This window comes from Thalassophryne amazonica, chromosome 2 (genome assembly GCF_902500255.1).
Source record: "Thalassophryne amazonica chromosome 2, fThaAma1.1, whole genome shotgun sequence".
NCBI classification, from domain to species: Eukaryota; Metazoa; Chordata; class Actinopteri; order Batrachoidiformes; family Batrachoididae; genus Thalassophryne; species Thalassophryne amazonica.
Genome location: NC_047104.1, coordinates 84,029,027 through 84,051,204, shown reverse-complemented (window position 1 = coordinate 84,051,204; position 22,178 = coordinate 84,029,027). Strand labels below are relative to the sequence as shown.

The window sequence follows — 22,178 nt, the reverse complement described above, 5'->3', positions numbered from 1 at the left end:
GGAGCAGCGGCTCGACTCCGAGCTCCTCCCAAGTGACTGAGCTCCTCACCCTATCTCTAAGGGAGCGCCCAGCCACCCTGCAGAGGAAACTCATCTCGGCCACTTGTACACGCAATCTCGTTCTTTCGGTCATAAGCCAAATCTCATGACCATAGGTGAGGATCGAAACGTAGCTCGATCGGTAAATCGAGAGCTCTGCCCCCCTACTCAGCTCTCTCTTCACCACGACGGTCCAATACAGTGACTGCATCACTGCAGATGCTGCACCGATCCGTCTATCGATCTCACACTCCATCCGTCCCTCACTCGTGAACAAGACCCCAAGATACTTAAACTCCTCCACTTGAGGCAAGGACATTCCACCGACCTGTAGAGGGCAAAGCACCTTTTTCCGGTCAAGAACCATGGCCTCAGATTTGGAGGTGCTGACTTTCATCCCGGACGCTTCACACTCGGCTGCAAACTGCCCCAGTGCACACTGAAGGTCCTGATTTGATGAAGCCAACAGAACCACATCATCCGCAAACAGCAGAGATGAGATTCTGTGGTTCCCAAAACATACCCCCTCTACACCCTGGCTGCGCCTAGAAATTCTGTCCATATAGATAATGAACAGAACCAGTGACAAAGGGCAGTCCTGGCGGAGGCCAACGTGCACTGGAAACAGGTTTGACTTACTACCGGCAATGCGAACCAAGCTCCTGCTGCGGTCGTACACAGAACAGATAGCCCTTAGCAAAGGATCCCGGACCCCGTACTCCCGGAGCTACATCTAAATCTACTCCTGTATGGACGAGGCTTAAGAGACACTGGCACAGCAAAGAACAGCTCCTTATCATTTCAAGCAACAGGCACAGAAACTGGATGTCTCGGAGAGGCTGTAAAAAATTTTTAGAACGCATTATATCGATGGGTTTGGTATTGTTGTAGTGATAAAAACTTTAGCATTTGCTTTTACCATCACAATGACTATATAGGCATATATTTTTTTTTGGGGGGGGGGGGGGGAATTTGTTTAATTACATATGAAATTATGTACAAAAACACTTTACTATTTATAAATGTCAAGGTCAAAGGTCCATTATCTTTTGGTTCCACGTCAATATGTAATTCTGCTTTGGTAATATGGCATTTTAGTGGACAGACCTTGATAAACACACTTCATCCACCATCATGTATGACTTTCATAACAAACAGCAAATACCAACAGTGGCCTGCTTTAGAAAAAGAAAACTCAGAGTCTGTTCTTGCCCACAGAAAACGGATCTGAAACAACAATTTATCACCTTCCCTGGAAGATATACATAAATCTGCCAAATCAACAGGACTCCCGTGCAGCCAATCAATCAGTGGTTGTAAGTGTGCTCCTCAACAATACCATTAGGCCTGCTTTTAATTTTATACACTCTGTTGAAAGTGGATGAGTTAGTGCAAAACATCAACTGCTCTCTTTAAAGTGGACAAGTCAGCGAATAGAACAATAAGGCCTCCAGGCTGCTAATTCCTGAAAATAATATCCTGTGTCGCCATCTGATATACAGAATGGCACTGCAGTGTCTACTTTGTGTATTTGTTTATGTGCCATACATTAAAAGCCCAGAAAATATGAAAATAACACTGACCTTTCCGAGATCAACAGTGCTTCTGTGTGAGTTTTAAATTACATATTGTGGCTCTCCTCATCACAGGAAGCCTCACTGCCGCTCATTTTCACAACAATGTGTCTGCCATGATTATTTCTGTCCAGCTGAGTGGTCTGCATACAAATCGTATCTCACCATATGCTTGGTGCTTCTGTCCCGCTGATTTCCAAGAAGTCATATTTGTCCTCTAATAAAAAATCATTGAAGATGAAAGCAATGGTGTCTCCAGGTTCAGCAAGGATTGACCATGTGCAGTCCAAGTTGTTTTCATACTCTGCAGGATATCCGGGGCTTGTTATTGAACCTGCAGTCCCTCTTAATGTCCCGCCACATGCTCCCTCCGCTGGGGAAAAAGAAAGAATAACAGATTAGAATAAGTAGCACCTTTCCAATCAACAACCCAATAGATATGAACCTGAACCCAATAGATATTTCAAAATACAGTTCAAACTGATGTGTACTCTACACAGCTGTTTCATGACACCTCATACAGCCATCACTAGTTACAGGTCATAAAACCAATACAAAGATGGTATATGAGGGTGTCTATCTTTCAGCAATTTCTTAAAATAGCCATTCTAAATATCCTTAATTTTCAAATAGAATTGAATCTTTTTTTTCCCCTCTAAATTGAATTACAGTACTTTGTCCTTGCCTGACCCTCAGTCATTCACCAAATGTAGTCCAAATTGCATAAAAACTCTTGAGTTGTTGTGTTCACACAGGACCAAACACAGTACTCTTACACACGCTCATGAACACAAGTGGAATGAAAAGCCAAAGATGGGCTTACCTCTACAAAAAGGTGATGGGAAGTCCCACTGTGCTCCACTGCCAGGTGATACAATACATGTGAGGATGCTGTGTCCTTCCAGTACAAAACCTGACTCACAGCTGTAACGGATCTTGTCCCCTATGTTGTACCGGGAACCATGAATGATTCCATTTGGAATGAGGCCAGGAGTGCCACATGTGTGACTGGGCAAAACTATAAAACAGAAGATAGAATTTTGGTTAGAGTTAGGGTTAGCCTATAAAACATGGTCATGTTTTACAGACAAACGTTTGAGCTTTAAAAACGAAACAAATAAATGCTAACACAACAACCACCCAAACAACCAATCAGCCTGCGACAGCTGATCTCTGTAAAATTTCTACACTTTCTACTATGGTAACTTGATAGAGGAGTAAATATCAGGTGAAAGCTCAAAGAAAATTTGTCATTATTTGTCATTCTGATAACTGCAAAAGATAAAACATTTCAAATGTGCTTAAATGCACCACAATATCAAAATCAACTTTTTCTCACAATACCATAGGGATGAGCGAGTACGCCACTATCTGTATCTGTATCTGTACTCGTAGTGAGCGGGGCCTAAAGCAGAAGTGGGCGTTGTTTAACCCAAAATTGCTGGGGCTTAAATCAGTACATTATTTTAAGTCTGAAATTGATATGGATTGATCAGAAGTTGCTATATTTGTATAGCTGGGTTGGGAACATCACAGAATCCCCAAGGAAGACTCAGAAGTGATGACAGAGGATAGGGAAGTGTCCAATGAATTATTCTCGTTTTCTGCCACTGTGACTCAGACCCAGATAAGCGGCACAAATTGAAGGAATGAATGTGCAAAATCAGCAATAAATACCATCATGATCCTTAATACCTGAGGTACCAGCTTTCCTCTACCTGGTCTTTCTCCTTGCTTTTGTCTAATTTTATCAGTACTGTTTCCAAACAGACAACACAAGGACAATCTAATGCTGTCTATCCTCTTCTGTAGGTTGGCAGAGATAGTTAACCAAACGCAGCATGTTTGCATTACTATCACAACATATCAGTATTGGGTTTGACTGACAAGATGGAAATACATCTAATCTGTTTTGATGTGTGTATCTGAATGGCTTTTCTGAGCCAAACACACTTCAACAGCTGTATTGTGGTACAACGAGGCCAAAATCAACTTCTAAATGTGACCACAATACCACAGTTCCACAGAATATAACAGCTGTAGTTCCACCTGGATCACCTCCACAGTGCCTCACCACGGTGTACACATTGTGCTATATGTATTTGTATTACTGGAACATACTAAGCTGGGTGTGTGCAATGGATTCAGGGTAAGATACATTCAAGTGACCAGCTTTTATATATATATATATATATATATATATATATATATATATATATATATATATATATATATATATATATATATATATATATACACACACACATATATATAATCAACAAAAATATAAATGCAACACTTTTGGTTTTGCTCCCATTTTGTATGAGATGAACTCAAAGATCTAAAACTTTTTCCACATACACAATATCACCATTTCCCTCAAATATTGTTCACAAACCAGTCGAAATCTGTGATAGTGAGCACTTCTCCTTTGCTGAGATAATCCATCCCACCTCACAGGTGTGCCATACCAAGATGCTGATTAGACACCATGATTAGTGCACAGGTGTGCCTTAGACTGTCCACAATAAAAGGCCACTCTGAAAGGTGCAGTTTTGTTTTATTGGGGGGGGGATACCAGTCAGTATCTGGTGTGACCACCATTTGCCTCATGCAATGCAACACATCTCCTTCGCATAGAGTTGATCAGGTTGTCAATTGTGGGCTGTGGAATGTTGGTCCACTCGTCTTCAATGGCTGTGCGAAGTTGCTGGATATTGGCAGGAACTGGTACACGCTGTCGTATACGCCGGTCCAGAGCATCCCAAACATGCTCAATGGGTGACATGTCCGGTGAGTATGGAGGCCATGCAAGAAATGGGACATTTTCAGCTTCCAAGAATTGTGTACAGATCCTTGCAACATGGGGCCGTGCATTATCCTGCTGCAACATGAGGTGATGTTCTTGGATGTATGGCACAACAATGGGCCTCAAGATCTCGTCACGGTATCTCTGTGCATTCAAAATGCCATCAATAAAATGCACCTGTGTTCTTCGTCCATAACAGACGCCTGCCCATACCATAACCCCACCGCCACCATGGGCCACTCGATCCACAACATTGACATCAGAAAACCCCTCACCCACACGACGCCACACACGCTGTCTGCCATCTGCCCTGGACAGTGTGAACCGGGATTAATCCGTGAAGAGAACACCTCTCCAACGTGACAGTTTGTGCAGAAATTCTTTGGTTATGCAAACCGATTGTTTCAGCAGCTGTCCGAGTGGCTGGTCTCAGACGATCTTGGAGGTGAACATGCTGGACGTGGAGGTCCTGGGCTGGTGTGGTTACACGTGGTCTGCGGTTGTGAGGCTGGTTGGATGTACTGCCAAATTCTCTGAAACGCCTTTGGAGATGGCTTATGGTAGAGAAAAGAACATTCAATACACGAGCAACAGCTCTGGTTGACATTCCTGCTGTCAGCATGCCAATTGCATGCTCCCTCAAATCTTGCGACATCTGTGGCATTGTGCTGTGTGATAAAACTGCACCTTTCAGAGTGGCCTTTTATTGTTGACAGTCTAAGGCACACCTGTGCACTAATCATTGTGTCTAATCAGCATCTTGATATGGCACACCTGTGAGGTGGGATGGATTATCTCAGCAAAGGAGAAGTGCTCACTATCACAGATTTAGACTGGTTTGTGAACAATATTTGAGGGAAATGGTGATATTGTGTATGTGGAAAAAGTTATAGATCTTTGAGTTCATCTCATACAAAATGGGAGCAAAACCAAAAGTGTTGCATTTATATTTTTGTTGAGTATGTGTGTGTGTTGGGGGTGCAAGTAATATTCAGTTATTCTGTGTGTTTGTATACACTGTTCCACTTTAATGGCAGCAGGGTAATTAGACAAAGCTTCACCATGAGACCCTGAGAAGTAGGACAAAGACAGAGAGGGGAAGGGAGGAATGAATGGAAGACAAAAACAGAATGAGAGAGCAGAAAAATATGACAGAGGGGAGAAGAAGTAAGAGGAGATAAACAACAAGTGAAAACAGACAGCAGAGGAGGTGGAGAGGAAAAGGGAGAGACAGAGATTGGAGTTTGACAGGAAAAAGAGAGAGGTGAACTAATAGCGGTGGGCCCTTAACATGTATAATTTATTCTACTTGTCTCATTATTCGCATTGTATAAAGTCATGCATCACAGGCAAGTTACTCACACACGTCTGACTGGAACTTCCTCCTGCATAGATTTAACAACGTTAAGACAACCATGTCCGAGACACAAACGGAAAAGCCCTGACTAAATGATGTGCGGAAGACAAACAGAGGAGAGGATAAAGGAAACTAATGTGTCGGAGACAAGTCATTAGTCACACATACATGACCATAAATTTCTGGCTTTAGCAAGCTGGCCTCATGCCTCCTTTGGACCAGCTTTTGCAGAATTTTCATGAAAGCATAAAGTCTTCAGACTTGGCAATTGCACTGAAATTCCAGGTATAACTTAAAAAAAATAAAATAAAATAAATAAATAATACAACATTTGGTGGTAGACTACTCAAATCTAGAACTTCATTTTGTCCAAATCTGCAAGGAAAAGTCTCAGTCGTTGATTTCAGTCAACCCAGCACATGTTCAGACAAGCACAGCCACTTTTCAACTACATCACACCACTTTGGATTCATTACCTCCACCAAGGAGGTTGTGTTTTCATTGCTGTTAGCTGGTTTTGTTTGTTTATATGTCAGCAGGATTAGACAAACACTACCAGGTCATGAAACATGGTGGAGGAGTAGAACATGAGCCAAGAAAAAAATCTATTTGGTTTTGGAGGAGACCCAGAGATGTAGCTTTTATTTTATATTTCTCAGGAAATATTACATGCCATATTTATAACAATAATTTACACACTATATATATTATATACATTACTTTGTAAATAATACATGTGTGTGTGTGTGTGTGTGTGTGTGTGTGTGTGTGTGTGTGTGTGTGTGTGTGTGTGTGTGTGTGTGTGTGTGTGTGTGTGTACGTGTGTGCGCGTCATGTGCATGTGCATACATAGGAGTTTTTGTGGATGTTGATAAATGTTCACAAAATACATTTTTATGACAATTAGGGTTACGATACTTACTTGTGACCAGATGGTCATTGGGTGAATTTTCTGACAAGGTAGCAAAATCTAAGTGGGGAAGGTAAAAGAACAGTATGTTGTGAAAGTGTAGTGACACGGACCCACAACAGGGGGCACAAATGAACGGACAATAGGAGAAGTTAAATTTGAACACTTTACTGTTGTGAATGCCACAACTACACACAGCAGATTATAGAATGAATACAAAGTCAATTAATAAAGGTGTCGTGTGGGCAGGTTTGACGATAGGAGACGTCCGTCTGGAGAAGAACCGGAACCACACGATTTCCTCCGCCACCGAACCAGGAGGATACTGGAGCTGCCAGGTCCCGAGTCCCCCAGGTGGCCACCGTCTCTGCATGTCGGATCTGGTACTGCTGGCGAAGAGCAAAAACAGTCAGGTGTGGGTGTGTGTACACCCCGTAACAAGGATGGTGGTTATTCCACCTCCACCTCTAATCACACGCTCGTGCAGCTCCTGTCTAATTACTTATCTGGCGGAATGCAGAGCGAAGCAGTCGCAGCATACGCCGGTCCTTCGGGAAGACAGCTGCAACAATGTATCTACTGAAAACAACGTTAGGAATTCTCAGGCTGAGAGAGTTACCTCCTTGGAAGAACGATATCTCGGCGACGTGGTGGAGGTGTCGTCCTGCTTTTATTTGGGGTGAGGCACAGATGATTGGTGACAGCTGTCATAGCCGATGAGTGACAGCTGTCAACCCGGCCGCTCTTGGGAGGTGGCAGCGCCCTCTCGTGCCTGAAGCCCGCACTTCAGACAGGGCGCCCTCTGGTGGTGGGCCAGCAGTACCTCCTCTTCTGGCGGCCCACACAACAGGACACCCCCTTCAACGGGCGCCTCCTGGCGCCCGACCAGGCTTGTCCAGGTGGCGACGGTAAAAATCGGCCAGGAGGGCCGGGTCCAGGATGAAGCTCCTCTTCACCCAGGAGCGTTCTTCGGGTCCATACCCCTCCCAGTCCACCAAATACTGGAAACCCCGGCCCATTCGACGGACGTCCAGGAGCCGGTGCACTGTCCAAGCCGGCTCCCCGTCGATGATACGGGCAGGAGGCGGCGCCGGACCGGGTGTACAGAGGGGTGAGGTGTGATGTGGTTTCAGTCTCGACACATGGAATACCGGATGGATCCGCAGTGAGGCCGGGAGTTGGAGCCTCACTGCGGCGGGACTGAGGAACTTGAGGATCTTATAGGGCCCAATGTACCGGTCCTTGAGTTTGGGGGAATCAACCTGGAGTGGGATGTCCCTTGTAGATAGCCACACCTCCTGCCCAGGACGATATGCGGGGGCCGGGGACCGTCGACGGTCTGCATGGGTCTTTGCCCTCGTCCGGGCCCTCAACAAGGCCGAACGGGCGGTGCGCCACACCCGACGGCATCTCCGCAGGTGGGCCTGGACCGAGGGCACACCAACCTCTCCCTCCACCACAGGAAACAAAGGGGGCTGGTACCCCAGACACACCTCGAATGGGGAGAGGCCGGTGGCAGAGGACACTTGGCTGTTATGCGCATACTTGATCCAGGCCAGGTGTTAACTCCAAGCCGTCGGGTGTGCAGATGTGGTACAGTGCAGGGCCTGCTCCAGCTCTTGGTTAGCCCGTTCTGCCTGTCCGTTGGTCTGTGGGTGATACCCAGACGAGAGGCTCACGGTGGCCCCCAGCTCCTGGCAGAAACTTCTCCAAACCTGCGAGGAAAACTGGGGACCACGATCTGAGATGATGTCTGTTGGTATCCCATGCAGACGTATGACATGGTGGACCAGGAGATCCGCTGTCTCCTGGGCCGACGGGAGCTTCGGGAGGGCCACGAAGTGGGCCGCCTTGGAGAACCGGTCCACTATCGTGAGGATGGTGGTGTGCCCCCAGGACGGCGGGAGGCCCGTGACGAAATCCAGACCAATGTGGGACCAGGGGCGATGAGGCACAGGAAGCGGCTGAAGGAGTCCCTGTGCCTTTTGGTGGTCTGTCTTGCCCCTGGCGCAGGTGGTGCAGGCCTGGATGTATGCCCGGACGTCAGCCTCCAGGGACGCCCACCAGAAGCGCTGCCGGACCACTGCCACGGTCCTTCGCATCCCTGGGTGGCAGGAGAGCTTGGACCCGTGACAGAAGTCCAGGACGGCAGCCCTAGCCTCTGGTGGGACGTACAGTTTGTTCTTTGGCCCTGTTCCGGGGTCCGGGCTCCGTGCCAGGGCCTCCCGGACGGTCTTCTCCACGTCCCAGGTAAGGGTGGCCACGATAGGATGAAGGACCTTATCGGTCTCTCCGCTCTGGGATAGCACGGCTCCTATCCCTGAGTCAGAGGCGTCCACTTCAACCACAAACTGGCGACTGGGATCGGGCTGCACCAAGACGGGTGCAGTCGAGAAGCGCTGTTTTAACTCCCTGAACGCGGCATCGCACCGATCCGACCAGGTGAAGGGAGCCTTTGGTGAGGTCAGGGCTGTCAGGGGGCTAACTACCTGACTATACCCCTTGATGAACCTCCTGTAAAAATATGCGAAGCCGAGGAAATGTTGCAGCTTCCTACGGCTCGTAGGTTGGGGCCAGTCTCTCACCGCCGTGACCTTGGCCGGATCCAGGGCGACGGAGTTGGAGGAGATGATAAACCCCAGGAAGGACAAAGAGGTGCGGTGAAACTCACACTTCTCGCCCTTCACAAACAGCCAGTTCTCCAACAACCGCTGCAGGACCTGACGTACATGCCGTACATGAGTCTCAGGGTCCGGAGAAAAAATGAGTATATCGTCCAGATATACGAAGACGAATTGGTGCAGGAAGTCCCGCAAGACGTCATTAACCAAAGCTTGGAACGTCGCGGGGGCGTTAGTGAGGCCGAACGGCATGACCAGGTACTCAAAATGACCTAACGGGGTGTTGAATGCCGTCTTCCACTCGTCTCCCTTCCGGACCCGAACTAGGTGGTATGCGTTCCTAAGATCCAGCTTTGTGAATATTTTGGCTCCATGCAGGGGGGTGAACACCAAATCTAACAAAGGTAACGGGTATCAGTCGCGAACCGTGATCTCGTTCAGCCCCCGATAATCAATGCATGGACGAAGACCGCCATCTTTCTTGCCCACAAAAAAGAAACCTGCTCCCATCGGGGAGGTGGAGTTCCGGATCAGCCCGGCAGCTAAGGAGTCCCGGATGTAGGTCTCCATCGATTCGCGCTCAGGTCATGAGAGGTTGTACAGCCTGCTGGATGGGAACTCCACGCCTGGAATCAAATCGATGGCACAATCGTACGGACGGTGCGGGGGAAGGGTGAGTGCCAGATCCTTGCTGAAAACGTCAGCAAGATCGTGGTACTCAACCGGCACCGCCAACAGATTGCGAGGGACTTTGACCTGCTCCTTAGCCTGGGAACCGGGAGGGACCGAGGATCCTAAACACACCTGATGGCAGGTCTCGCTCCACTGAACCACCACCCCGGACGGCCAATCAATCCGGGGATTGTGTTTTAACATCCATGGGAACCCCAGAATCACACGGGAGGTAGAGGGAGTCACAAAAAACTCTATCTCCTCCCAATGATTCCCTGACACCACCAGAGTTACTGGTAGTGTCCTGTGTGTGATTAAAGGGAGTAGGGTGTCATCCAGTGCTCGCACCTGCAATGGCGAAGGAAGCGCCACCAGAGGGAGCCCTACCTCCCTGGCCCATCTGCTGTCTAGCAGATTCCCTTCTGACCCTGTGTCTACCAGTGCTGGGGCCTGAAGGGTTAAATCCCCGCTAAGGATTGTAACTGGGAGTCGTGTGGAAATATGTGTGTGTCCCACGTGAATTTCTTGGCCCACCCTAAGCCCAGTTTCTAGGGGTGGGCGTTGGTGTTTAACCGTTCGGGGCAGTTTCTCAATTGGTGCTCAATTGAGCCGCAAACAAAACACGCCCAGCGGGGAAGCCTCCTCTGTCTATTCGGTGGTCTGAATGTGGCCCTGCTCGTGTCCATAGCTTCGTCAGCAGGGGGAGCTGTAGCCACACGGGGCGTAGAGGCCATGGAGCGTGGGAAGGGCGGACCTGTTTCGGACCCGGAAGGAAGAGGGACGGCGCGTGCCCGGCCACGCCCCTCGTCTCGTTCCCGACGGCGTTCCTCCAACCGATTGTCTAACCGTATAACGAGGTCGATAAGCCCATCTAATTCCCGCGGTTCAACCTTGGCCAACAGATGCTCCTTCAGGACTGACGACAGTCCGTTTACGAAGGCGGCGCGGAGCGCAGCGTTATTCCAGCCCGACCTCGCAGCCGCAATGCAGAAGTCAACTGCATAAGCGGCTGCGCTCCGGCATCCCTGTCTCATTGACAGCAGCACAGTTGAAGCGGTCTCTCCCCTGTTAGGGTGATCAAACACGGTTTTAAACTCCCTCACAAACCCAGTGTACGTATGAAGGAGCCGTGAATTTTGCTCCCAAAGCACCATAGCCCAAGCGCGTGCCTCTCCTCGAAGCAGATTAATTACATAAGCTACTTTACTAGCATCAGACGCGTACATGATGGGACGTTGTGTAAAGACGAGCGAACACTGCATAAGAAAGTCCGCGCACATCTCCACACAACCTCCGTATGGCTCTGGGGGGCTTATGTATGCTTCAGGGGATGGTGGGAGGGGTTGTTGAACGACCAGTGGAACATCTATATCCTGCACAGGGTCGGCAGGAGGAGGAGCTGCAGCAGCGCCCTGAGCGCTTGCTGCCACCTGTGCGGAGAGAGCCTCCACCCTGCAGTTCAGGAGGATGTTTTGCTCGGTCATCTGATCCAACCGAGCCGTAAAGGCGGTGAGGATGTGCTGCAACTCACCAATCACGCCTCCTGCAGACGCCTGTGCACCCTGCTCTCCCATTGGCCATTCAACTGCTGGGTGACGCCCCTCGGAGTCCATGACGCTGGAGCTGTGTACACCCCGTAACAAGGATGGTGGTTATTCCACCTCCACCTCTAATCACACGCTCGTGCAGCTCCTGTCTAATTACTTATCTGGCAGAATGCAGAGCGAAGCAGTCGCAGCATACGCCGGTCCTTCGGGAAGACAGCTGCAACAATGTATCTACTGAAAACAACGTTAGGAATTCTCAGGCTGAGAGAGTTACCTCCTTGGAAGAACGATATCTCGGCGACGTGGTGGAGGTGTCGTCCTGCTTTTATTTGGGGTGAGGTGCAGATGATTGGTGACAGCTGTCATAGCCAATGAGTGACAGCTGTCAACCCGGCCGCTCTTGGGAGGTGGCAGCGCCCTCTCGTGCCTGAAGCCCGCACTTCAGACAGGGCGCCCTCTGGTGGTGGACCAGCAGTACCTCCTCTTCTGGTGGCCCACACAACACAGTACTTGTCTCAGTGTTATTTCCATATCTACAGACTTTCATCCATCACTCTTTACCATCACTACGAACCTGAGTCGTTAGTCCACAAGTTACTCCCGAATGACCATCTTTCACTGAGTATGAATGAGTAAATATAAGTTGAAGAAGTAAGCCTTTTAAGGCCCTGAAGTCCATCAGACTGGCCCACATCACTTGATCCCATAGTGTGGAACAGATCCAAGTCTATAGGTCCAGATTCACTGTAAGATCTTGTAGGCAAATTTAGGGGGTTCAACACCTTTCCACCTTTCCTCTCCCTGAAAAGTGTTTTTTCATCATCTTATTTGCTGGTGCAAGGCAAGTCCTTGCAGTGGGATATGTACTTCTAAGACCCCTGTTACACACGGATGGAGTCTGTTCTGCCTCCATTGTGCAAGCAGAGAAGTGGGGAGGATGCCACAGAATGCTGAGGGGATGCACAGCACATGCATAGGTCTTTCAGGGTGTGCTTGATGGTTGCATGCTGGACACCATGGTTGTCATGGTCACTGTAAAGTATGGAGCAAGCAGCTGACAAATGCAGAAGAGTCTCCTAAACTGGAGTCTCCAAGGATGCTCAAATGATGCACAGATGATGCACAAACAATGCACACACAACGGCATGGCCGCCCAACCTACACTGAATGAATGGACAATGATCAGGGCTGTTTGACATTATATTTTATGAATAAAGTCCATTTTATAAAGCACAAAATGAGTTCCTTATCATGATAAAGTGCTGTTATAAAGCACAATATTGGCTTCATTCAATGATTCAAACAAGGTACCAGTAGATTCGGTAGAGTCTCACAAATCCAACAAGACCAAGCATTCATGATATGCACACTCTTAAGGCTATGAAATAAGGCTATTAGTAAAAAAAAGTAGAAAAGGGGGTGTTCACAATAATAGTAGCATCTGCTGTTGATGCTACAAACTCAAAATGATTATGTTCAAACTGCTTTTTTAGCAATCCCGTGAATCACTAAACTAGTATTTAGTTGTATAACCACAGTTTTTCATGATTTCTTCACATCTGCGAGGCACTAATTTTGTTGGTTTGGAACCAAGATTTTGCTTGTTTACTAGTGCGCTTGGGGTCTTTGTCTTGTTGAAACACCCATTTCAAGGCCATGTCCTCTTTAGCATAAGGCAACATGACCTCTTGAAGTATTTTGACATATCCAAGCTGATCCATGATACCTGGTATGTGATATATAGGCGCAACACCATAGTAGGAGAAACATGCCCATATCATGATGCTTGCACCACCATGCTTCACTGTCTTCACTGTTAACTGTGGCTTGAATTCAGAGTTTGGGGGTCGTCTCACAAACTGTCTGCGGCCCTTGGACCCAAAAAGAACAATTTTACTCTCATCAGTCCACAAAATATTCCTCCATTTCTCTTTAGGCCAGTTGATGTGTTCTTTGGCAAATTGAAACCTCTTCTGCACATGTCTTTTATTTAACAGAGGGACTTTACGGGGGGTTCTTGCAAATAAATTAGCTACACACAGGCATCTTCTAACTGTCACAGCACTTACAGGTAACTCCAGACTGTCTTTGATCATCCAGGAGCTGATCAATGGGTGAGCCTTTGCCATTCTGGTTATTCCTCTATCCATTTTGATGGTTGTTTTCTGTTTTCTTCCACGCATCTCTGTTTTTTTTTTGTCCATTTTAAAGCATTGGAGATCATTGTAGATGAACAGCCTATAATTTTTTGCACCTGCGTATAAGTTTTCCCCTCTCCAATCAACTTTTTAATCAAACTATGGTGTTCTTCTGAACAATGTTTTGAACGTCCCATTTTCCTCAGGCTTTCAAAGAGAAAAGCATGTTCAACAGGTGCTGGCTTCATCTTTACATAGGGGACACGTGATTCACTCCTGTTTGTTCCACAAAATTGACAAACTCACTGACTGAATGCCACACTACTATGAACACCCCCTTTTCTATTTTTTTTTTTTTTTTTTTTTTTACTAATAGCCCAATTTCATAGCCTTAAGGGTGTGCATATCATGAATGCTTGGTCTTGTTGGATTTGTGAGAATCTACCGAATCTACTGGTGCCTTGTTTCCCATGTAACAATAAGAAATATACTCAAAACCTGGATTAATGTTTTTAGTCACATAGCACTACTATTATTCTGAACACTACTGTATATATATAGATAACTAAGTATAAAATATCTAAATATAAGTGGGGGAAAAATGAAATAACATAAAATAAGCATGCTAACAATAGAATATAACAAGCAATGTAATAAAAATGTAATAATATAATAAAAAGAAATATACACTGTAAGAAGGGAAATATAAAATATGCTTGTGTTATGGCCTACATGATATGTACATGATAGTGCATCAGTGTGCAACATTCACTGTTTTGTGCAACATTCAGCAGTAAATAGTTTCATGCAATTTAGTGCAATTGAACCAATGGATTCAAGTTAACAGGTATTGTATTGCAATAGAATAAAGTGTCCGTAATATAGTAAAGTGTCCAATAGAAGATAAAGTGACCAGTGGTGGGGGGGCTCTGCCCTTAAGTGCGCGGGGGGGGTCAGCTGTTTAACAGTCTAATGGCTGTGGGAAAGAAGGAGTTCTTGAACCTGGTGGTTCTGCATCTCACAGTCCTGAACCTGCGGCCTGAGGGGAGGAGTGTGAATAGTCCATGTTGGGGGTGAGTGGGGTCTTTTATAATGGAGACAGCTCTCCTGTGGACTCTGTGGTGGTAGATGCTCTGCAGAGAGGGTTGTGGGGTCCTGGTGATCTTAGACGCAGTCCTTATCACTCTCTGCAGGCATTTGCGGTCCCACATAGAGCTGCCATATCACACAGTGATGCAGTTGGTCAGGACTGACTCAATGATGCGGCTGTAGAAGTTGCTGAGGATTTTGGAGGCCATCCTAAATTTCCTCAGCCTCCACAGGAAATACAGCTGCTGCTGAGCCTTTTTCACCACCTGTGTGGTGTTGAATGTCCAGGTGAGGTCATCGCTGATGTGGACCCCCAGGTACTTGAAGTTCCTCACCCTCTCCACCTCAAGACCTCGGATGAACAGCGACTGGTGAGGCCTCCTCTCCTTCCTCATGTACACTATCATCTCCTTGGTCTTGTCTGTGTTGAGGGTGAGGTTGTTGTCTCCACACCACGTCACCAGACTGTCCACCTCCCTCCTGTAGGCCGCCTCGTCTCCGCCAGTGATTCGTCCTATCATGGTGGTGTTGTCGGCAAACTTGATGATGGTGTTGATGGGGTGGGAAGTGACACAGTCGTGGGTGAACAGGGTGTAGAGGTTGCGCTCAGGGCACAGCCCTGTGGGGTCCCCATGTTGGTAGTGATGGTGGCTGACGTCCTTCTCCCGATCCTGACAGACTGTGGCCTGCCAGTCAGGAAGTTGAGACACCAGTCACAGAGGGAGGGGTGAAGTCTGAGGGCTAACAGTTTGTGGGTGAGTTTATGGGGGATGACCATGTTGAAGGCAGAGCTGTAGTCGATAAAGAGCATCCTAATGTAGGAGTCTTTATTTTCCAGATGAGACAGGGACATGTGAAGAGCGGCGGTCCGCAATGCTGTTATGAATGTGAGACAGTATTACTCTCTCAAAGCACTTCATAATGATTGAAGTGAGTGCTACTGGCCGGAAGTCATTCAGACAGGATGGGGGGGTTCTTCTTGGGGAGAGGGATGATGGTGGTGGTGTTGTGTGGGCCGCTGAAGAGGAGGTACTGCTGGCCCACCACCACAAGATGGCGCCCTGCTTGAAGTGCGGGCTTCAAGCACGAGAGGGCGTCGGAGCGACCAGGAGTGACAGCTGTCACTCATCATCCGTACCAGCTGTCACTCATCCACTACTCATCACCACCACCATAAAGGCCGGACTGTAACTCCACCTCCCCGCCGAGAAATCAGCTACCATTCAGGTAACTTCTCTGCTGACTTAACACTGACTAATAGTCTGAACTTCTTTGCAGCCGTTTTCCTGTGGTGTGTCCTTATCTGTGGGATTGGCGTTTGGTGTGATCAGCGACGGCTTCGCTTCACACCCCAACCAGATAAGTGGTTAGACAGGAGCTGCACGAGTGTGTGATTGGAGGTGGAGGTTCTCCCTCCCAATTGTATACAGACTGTGGGATTACTGCGTGTGCGAACTCACACTCATCAGGACTGTCTCTGTTCTCTGCCAGCAGTACCGGGTCTGACTGCTGAAGACAGCAGCCACCTGGGGCGCAGGGCTTGGCGGCTCCGGTGTTCTTCAGCTCCGTTGGTGGTGGAAGCTGTGTGGGATCCGGCTCTTCTCTCGCCAGGCGTCTTCTATCGTCGAGCCTGCCCACACGTCACCTGGTGTATGATTGACAGTCACCATATTGTTATTGTCTGTACGTCGTTGTGCGATTCATAACATTAAATTGTTACTTTTGGCTTATCCATTGTCCGTTCATTAACGCCCCCTGTTGTGGGTCCGTGTCACGACACTTTCACAACAGGTGGTCTTGTAGCATCTCGGGATGATGCATTGCCGAGGGAAAGGTTGAAGATGGAGGTGAGAACATCAGCCAGCTCATTAGCACATACTCTGAGGGCGCGTCCTGGTACATTGTCTGGCCCGGCAGCCTTCCGGGGGCAGACACTCCTCAAGGCTTTGTGTACCTGGGGTGATGTGATGACTGTTGGTGGTGGTGGGGGGGTCTGTATTCTGTAGAGGTGGTAGGGGTGGGGCTCTCAAAGCGGGTGTAGAAGGCGTTGACGTCGTCTGGCAGGCTGTCTGATGAGCTGATGGTGGTGGTTCTGGAGCTGGCCCCGAAGTCTGTGATGTGATCCACACATTGCCACATTCCCCTCGGATCAGCGTTAGAGTAGAAGTCCTCCGTCCTCTCTCTATGCTGTCTCTTGGCTGCTCTTATGGCCTTCTCCAGTCTGTACTGTGCAGCCTTGTACTCGGCTTCATTGCCAGATCTAAAAGCAGCAGTGCTTTTAGTGACCCTTTATGACACAGACACAAACAGGGATGGACTCACCTCACCCAGATCAGGGAAACCGAAGCCTCCTACTGGTGCTATGCCTGGGGGTAAAATGCATGATGGCTGGGTCTAATACCATGGGACTCGGTCAGGTTCAGACCGATTAAACAACACAGTATTTTCTGCATGTGGGCTCACCGCACTATTTTTTGGCAGTGGACAGGGGCAAATGCCCACATGAGCTGACACTCGGCTATGGAACTTGACTCAGATTGTGGAACATTACCTCTCTGGAGGGAAGAAGCCTGAGCTTGTGTGATAAGTTGAGTGATACCAACTACAAATAGTTGAGTTCACACACAGCATGGGTTCTGGCACCATACTCCTGGAGAGGGGCTGGATTCTCATTTTCCAGAATTGTCCGGGTGAGAGGTGCAGAGTGAGTGTGGGGATACTCACAAGTCCCCAGCTGAGTACCGTTATTTTGGAGTTTTTTTTTTTTTTTTTTTTTTTTTTCTCCAGTGAATGAGAGGACTGCCTCTCTGCAACTTTGTGTCATGCAACTTTGTGTCATCTGACTGTTGTTTGTGCATATGCACCAAGCAGTAGTTCAGAGCATCCGGACTTCTTGGAGATTCTGAGTGGGATCATGGAAAAGGTTCCTGCTGGAGACTCCTGAGTTCTACTGGGGGACTTCAATCCTCACATGCACAACAATGGAGAAACCTGGAGGGGAGTGATTGCAAGGAATGGCCCCCTGATCTGATATATAAAGATATATTATAGAAGAATCACACTTATCAGCCTCCTTGGGAAAGTCTATGCTAGGGTATCAGAGGGGTAACTGAGACTATTAGTCAAACTTCAGATTCAGGAGGAGCAATGTGGGTTCCATCCTGGTCGTGGAACAGTGGTCCAGCTTTTTACTCTCACAAGGATATTGGAGGGGTCTTGGGAGTATGACAAACCAGTCAACATGTGTTTTGTTTACTTGGAAAAGGCGAATTACTGAGTTCCGCAGGGTATCCTGTGGGGCGTGCCGTGGGAGGATGGGGTACCAGATTCACTGCAATGTGTGATCCGGTCTCAATATAGCCAAAGTAGGAGCTGTGTCCACATTCTTGGCATTACATAAGAGCTGCTTGCAGTGGTTGTTGGACTCCACCAGGGCTGCTCCTGTTACAGCACATATTGTCACAGTGCATATATTGTCACCAATACAATATATGCCAACGTTCATGGCCCATATTTCGCACATATTATCACCAAGAACAATATGTCCCAGGTGTGTTACAACATACAATCCACTGCACCAGCGACAGTATGTGCCATGAACATTGGTACATATTGTCATGATATGCCACAACAGTTGTGTGTATGTGAGTGAGTAAATGAGATAGAGAGAGATAGAGAGAGAGAGAGAGAGAGAGAGAGAGAGAGAGAGAGAGAGAGAGAGAGAGAGAGAGAGAGAGAGAGAGACAGAAAGTCATAATTTTGTATTTTATTAATTTATGTATGTACAGTAGATGGCGTTGTAGCCATTTTTAAAAGTATTTCTGTGTATTGTTTTTTATCTTTGCGGTTTGTTTTTCTGTGTTGTCATGGGGTCTGCTTGCGTGGGTTCAGGGTCTCTGGTGCACACCCTGTTCTGTCACCGCCATCAGCAGCAGATGCAGCAGCATCGCCAGCATTTTTTTAAAGGAGACCTGCATTGAAATAAATGTGGTTAGATTTCAGAAAAGAAATAGCTGATATGTATTTATAAGACCCTTGTGAATGCAGTAAAGTAAATCTGTAAGCCCAAATTTGTAATTCAGCGGAGAAATATTCGTTTAAAAATGACAAATTTGCAGCTAACATTTAGCCCTCTGTGAAAACAGTTTGTACATCCGGATCATTTCCATGACGTCGGTGACAAGACGACGCGTTCCCGCCTTCAGTCCAATCCTGCATTGAAATTGATTTTATCTCTTAGTAATGTTACTGTTATACACATCCTGGTTTCAACATCCAAAAGTAAGCTGCAATGAATGTGAGATACAGCTCTGCTTGCTCAGATCCGGGGATCAGATCAGCGGCGGCATCGACAGCGGGCGACATTATTCCCCAACGCCTCGCTCTCACTGCCCCCGATACGCTTACCGAGTGCATGCGCTCGTTAAATGCCACTGCGGCACTCACACCCCCGTGTCTGCTGTGCAGCCAGCACCACCTGTCTACTGAATGGAGTTGTAGCCATCTTGGCACAAGTCCAGAGACTACGCTCGGCGTTTTAATGCAGTGCGCGCGGTGACACCTGTTGCTCGCAAGGACAGACTTCTTGCTGCAAAATCCGCAGCGCCGCACGTCTCAGTAATTGGAGCCGCAGAGCTCCGTGGCCGCTGAGAGAGGTTTATATATTTTTAATGACTTGAATTCTTTGTGGGTCTCGCCTCCGTAGCCCGCGACGGTACACCACTCAATGCGACACTACTCAATCAAACGGGCGTATGAAAAAGTCCACAAAAATAATTTTCAAGCACAAATAAAAGAAATGTGTACTCACCAAGTGTACCGCAAGACAATATGAAGTTTTAAAAAGTAGATCCTTCCGTATAAGACAAGAAAAAGGTGCAGATGCAAACTGACGTAAATCCACAAATTACAGTTGGCGCGCGCAATGCATGCTGGGAGAGGGTCTTGTCCCTGACGTCTCGGCAGTGTCCATGATGAGAGGGACAATTTGCGGAGGGCTAAATGTTAGCTGTAAATTTGTCATTTTCAAATGAAGATTTCTCCGTTGAATGACAGAACTGGGCTTGCAGATTTACTTTACTACATTCAGAAGGATCTTATGTGTAAATATAAGTCATTTTTTGGTCCAAAGATCTGACTGCATTTATTTCAATGCAGGTCTACTTTAATTACTGAGACAATATCACCAGAGCGTTTTGAATAATTCACCAGCGCTAAAAGTCAGTACAGGTTGACTCAAACCATCTGCCTCGGTCCTGCGCGCACTGGTTGTGAAAGGTCCTGGCACTGTCAAGAATACTTGCAAGGCCAGCAGCTGCATCATGGGTTAGTGGTCGGCACACGACGGTCTCTGGTGATGGGGTTGCCTGCACCATCCTGTGGCGGACGTAATGAAAGCGAGTGAGTGTCCGTGCATGTGTGTGTGTGAGACAGAGAAAAAAAAAACAATTCATAGTTAAATATCAAGTTTTACTTCTTGCTCTGATGACCAGTGTAGCGGAAAGCTGTGATCAAACAACCAACATCTTAAGCTTGCATTAAGCAGAGGCCATGGAGTTTCTTCAAACAAAGATAAACTCCATACAGCAAGGCCTGGTATATCTCCAGGTGTCAAAGAGGAGACGATCTAAGCCAGGCACAGCTTGGATCTGTGTCAAACCCCCCACCATATTCAGGATTTAAGACTACCCAAAGAGCATTCCTCACGGAGCTGTGAATTCTCTTATCAGTACCCCAAACCAGATGCAACTCAACTCCCCTCTCACATAAAAAAACCTCCACAGAAAGACACCTTCTTCACCAAAAGTCCTAAAAAGAGGTTTTTCCACACTAGACTCAAAAGAAAACAGCTCACTGAAGGATTACCCTTGACCTACTAATTATTGCATAGGTTTTCTGGATGAAATTAACCCAGTATTACGCTTTCACATTCCTGCCAGATAAATACAAAATCTAACCATGTAACAAGAGTGACCCCTGTGGGACGATTTGGGGAAGGACAGGTGATTGACTCCTGCAGACTCAAAATTGTAACCACATTTTAAAAAAGTTGATTTCATTGTATTGTTGTAACAAAAGAACAAAAAAAAGAGAAAAGGAAACATGTCACTCTTTTCTATTTATGCATGAAAGTATTATATTTGATGTGTTATACTCTGTTCATTGGGGAACGTTTACTTAGTGTGTTCTTTTATATATATGTGTGTGGTATATATGTGTGATAACTTTTGCAACTTTTGTCAAGTTAAACGCGCCGGTGCATTTAACTTCCTTTTTCCGAATTTTCAAATTAAAACCTTTTTCTTCGTCAAACTCCAAATTCCTTTCACGAACATTTTTCTTCTAAAGTCAGCTATTTTTGCATTAAGTTTTGATTTGACCAAGCTTCCAAAAAGACGACGACGAAAGACGAATTTTTGATTTTTGATAAAGACGCTCAAACCTTTATTCTGACAAGCCAGACTCCAGAGCACAGCAGAGAAAAACATCCAGGTCAGCTGAGACATTCAACAGCGACTTGAACTGCCACCGCGAAATCACAGCACAATAACAGAAATCATCCCTGCCACTGACGAGACCGAGCCACTGACGAGACGAGACGAAGCTGTGTGGTGGACAGAGCATCGACTGAACCAGACGGCGTCCAGAATCGGACCTCACGGAGACCCGCTGCACTGCGCAAAGTAAGACCGGGCTATGTTGTCAGATAAACAGAGTGGCTTTATTTAACTCTATTCAAAATCATTAATCTTCTCTCAAGTTAATAATACCAAAGTAAATTACCTGTTAAATTAGGACGAATCTTACTCCTAAAACTCCCGCTACGAAACCAAATTATCTGAACATCATATAATCATTGCTCATGGAATGATGCACTATGTCCTGTTATTTAACTCCTGCTAGAGTTAAATAAATATCTTAAACGTGTGAAGTTGTCTGTGATTTTTGTATGGTTTTACAGAGGGTGTCGGATCTGACCTGCGGAGCTTATCCTTTAGAAATTGAGACTGGGTAATTAAATTGAGACTAATCAATTAATGAATGTTTAAAGTAAAAGTACCTGTACTTAGAAGTAGGTGGTGCCCTTTTCGAGGTAAAATTATCCACAAGTGATAATTTTCAATATTCCAAACACATTATTATATTCATCCTGTGGCTTTGTTCCTACAGTATATTGGTGCAAGCCCGTGTGAGGCGCACTTATCAGGTCTGAACCTCTGTAAGTCATATAAAAACACAGCCAATTAAGCTGGAAGCATATAGGGCAACTTAATCTGTCCTTATTCAACTGTGTGTGTGTGCATGAGAGAAAAAGAGGAAAAAAGAAAGCACTGTGTTATTTTCACATGAGAAATTCATGTTTAATGTGAGGCCTCGGTGACAGTTAAAATTCTGCGAGTTTCCAGATTTAAACTGCTCACC

General features: G+C 46.7%; 1 protein-coding gene across 1 annotated transcript in view; it reads right to left on the bottom strand.

The window, feature by feature from the left end:
* LOC117503844 (CUB and sushi domain-containing protein 1-like) overlaps window positions 1–22,178 on the bottom strand; it is a 2,069,078-nt gene that overhangs the window by 1,149,162 nt on the left and 897,738 nt on the right. Inside the window, exons 4-5 of the mRNA XM_034163109.1 lie at window positions 2,437–2,631; window positions 1,779–1,986 (exon numbers count right to left, since the gene is read on the bottom strand). Of these exons, the coding sequence (XP_034019000.1) occupies window positions 1,779–1,986; window positions 2,437–2,631 (403 nt within the window). The remainder of the gene's footprint in view (window positions 1–1,778; window positions 1,987–2,436; window positions 2,632–22,178) is intronic.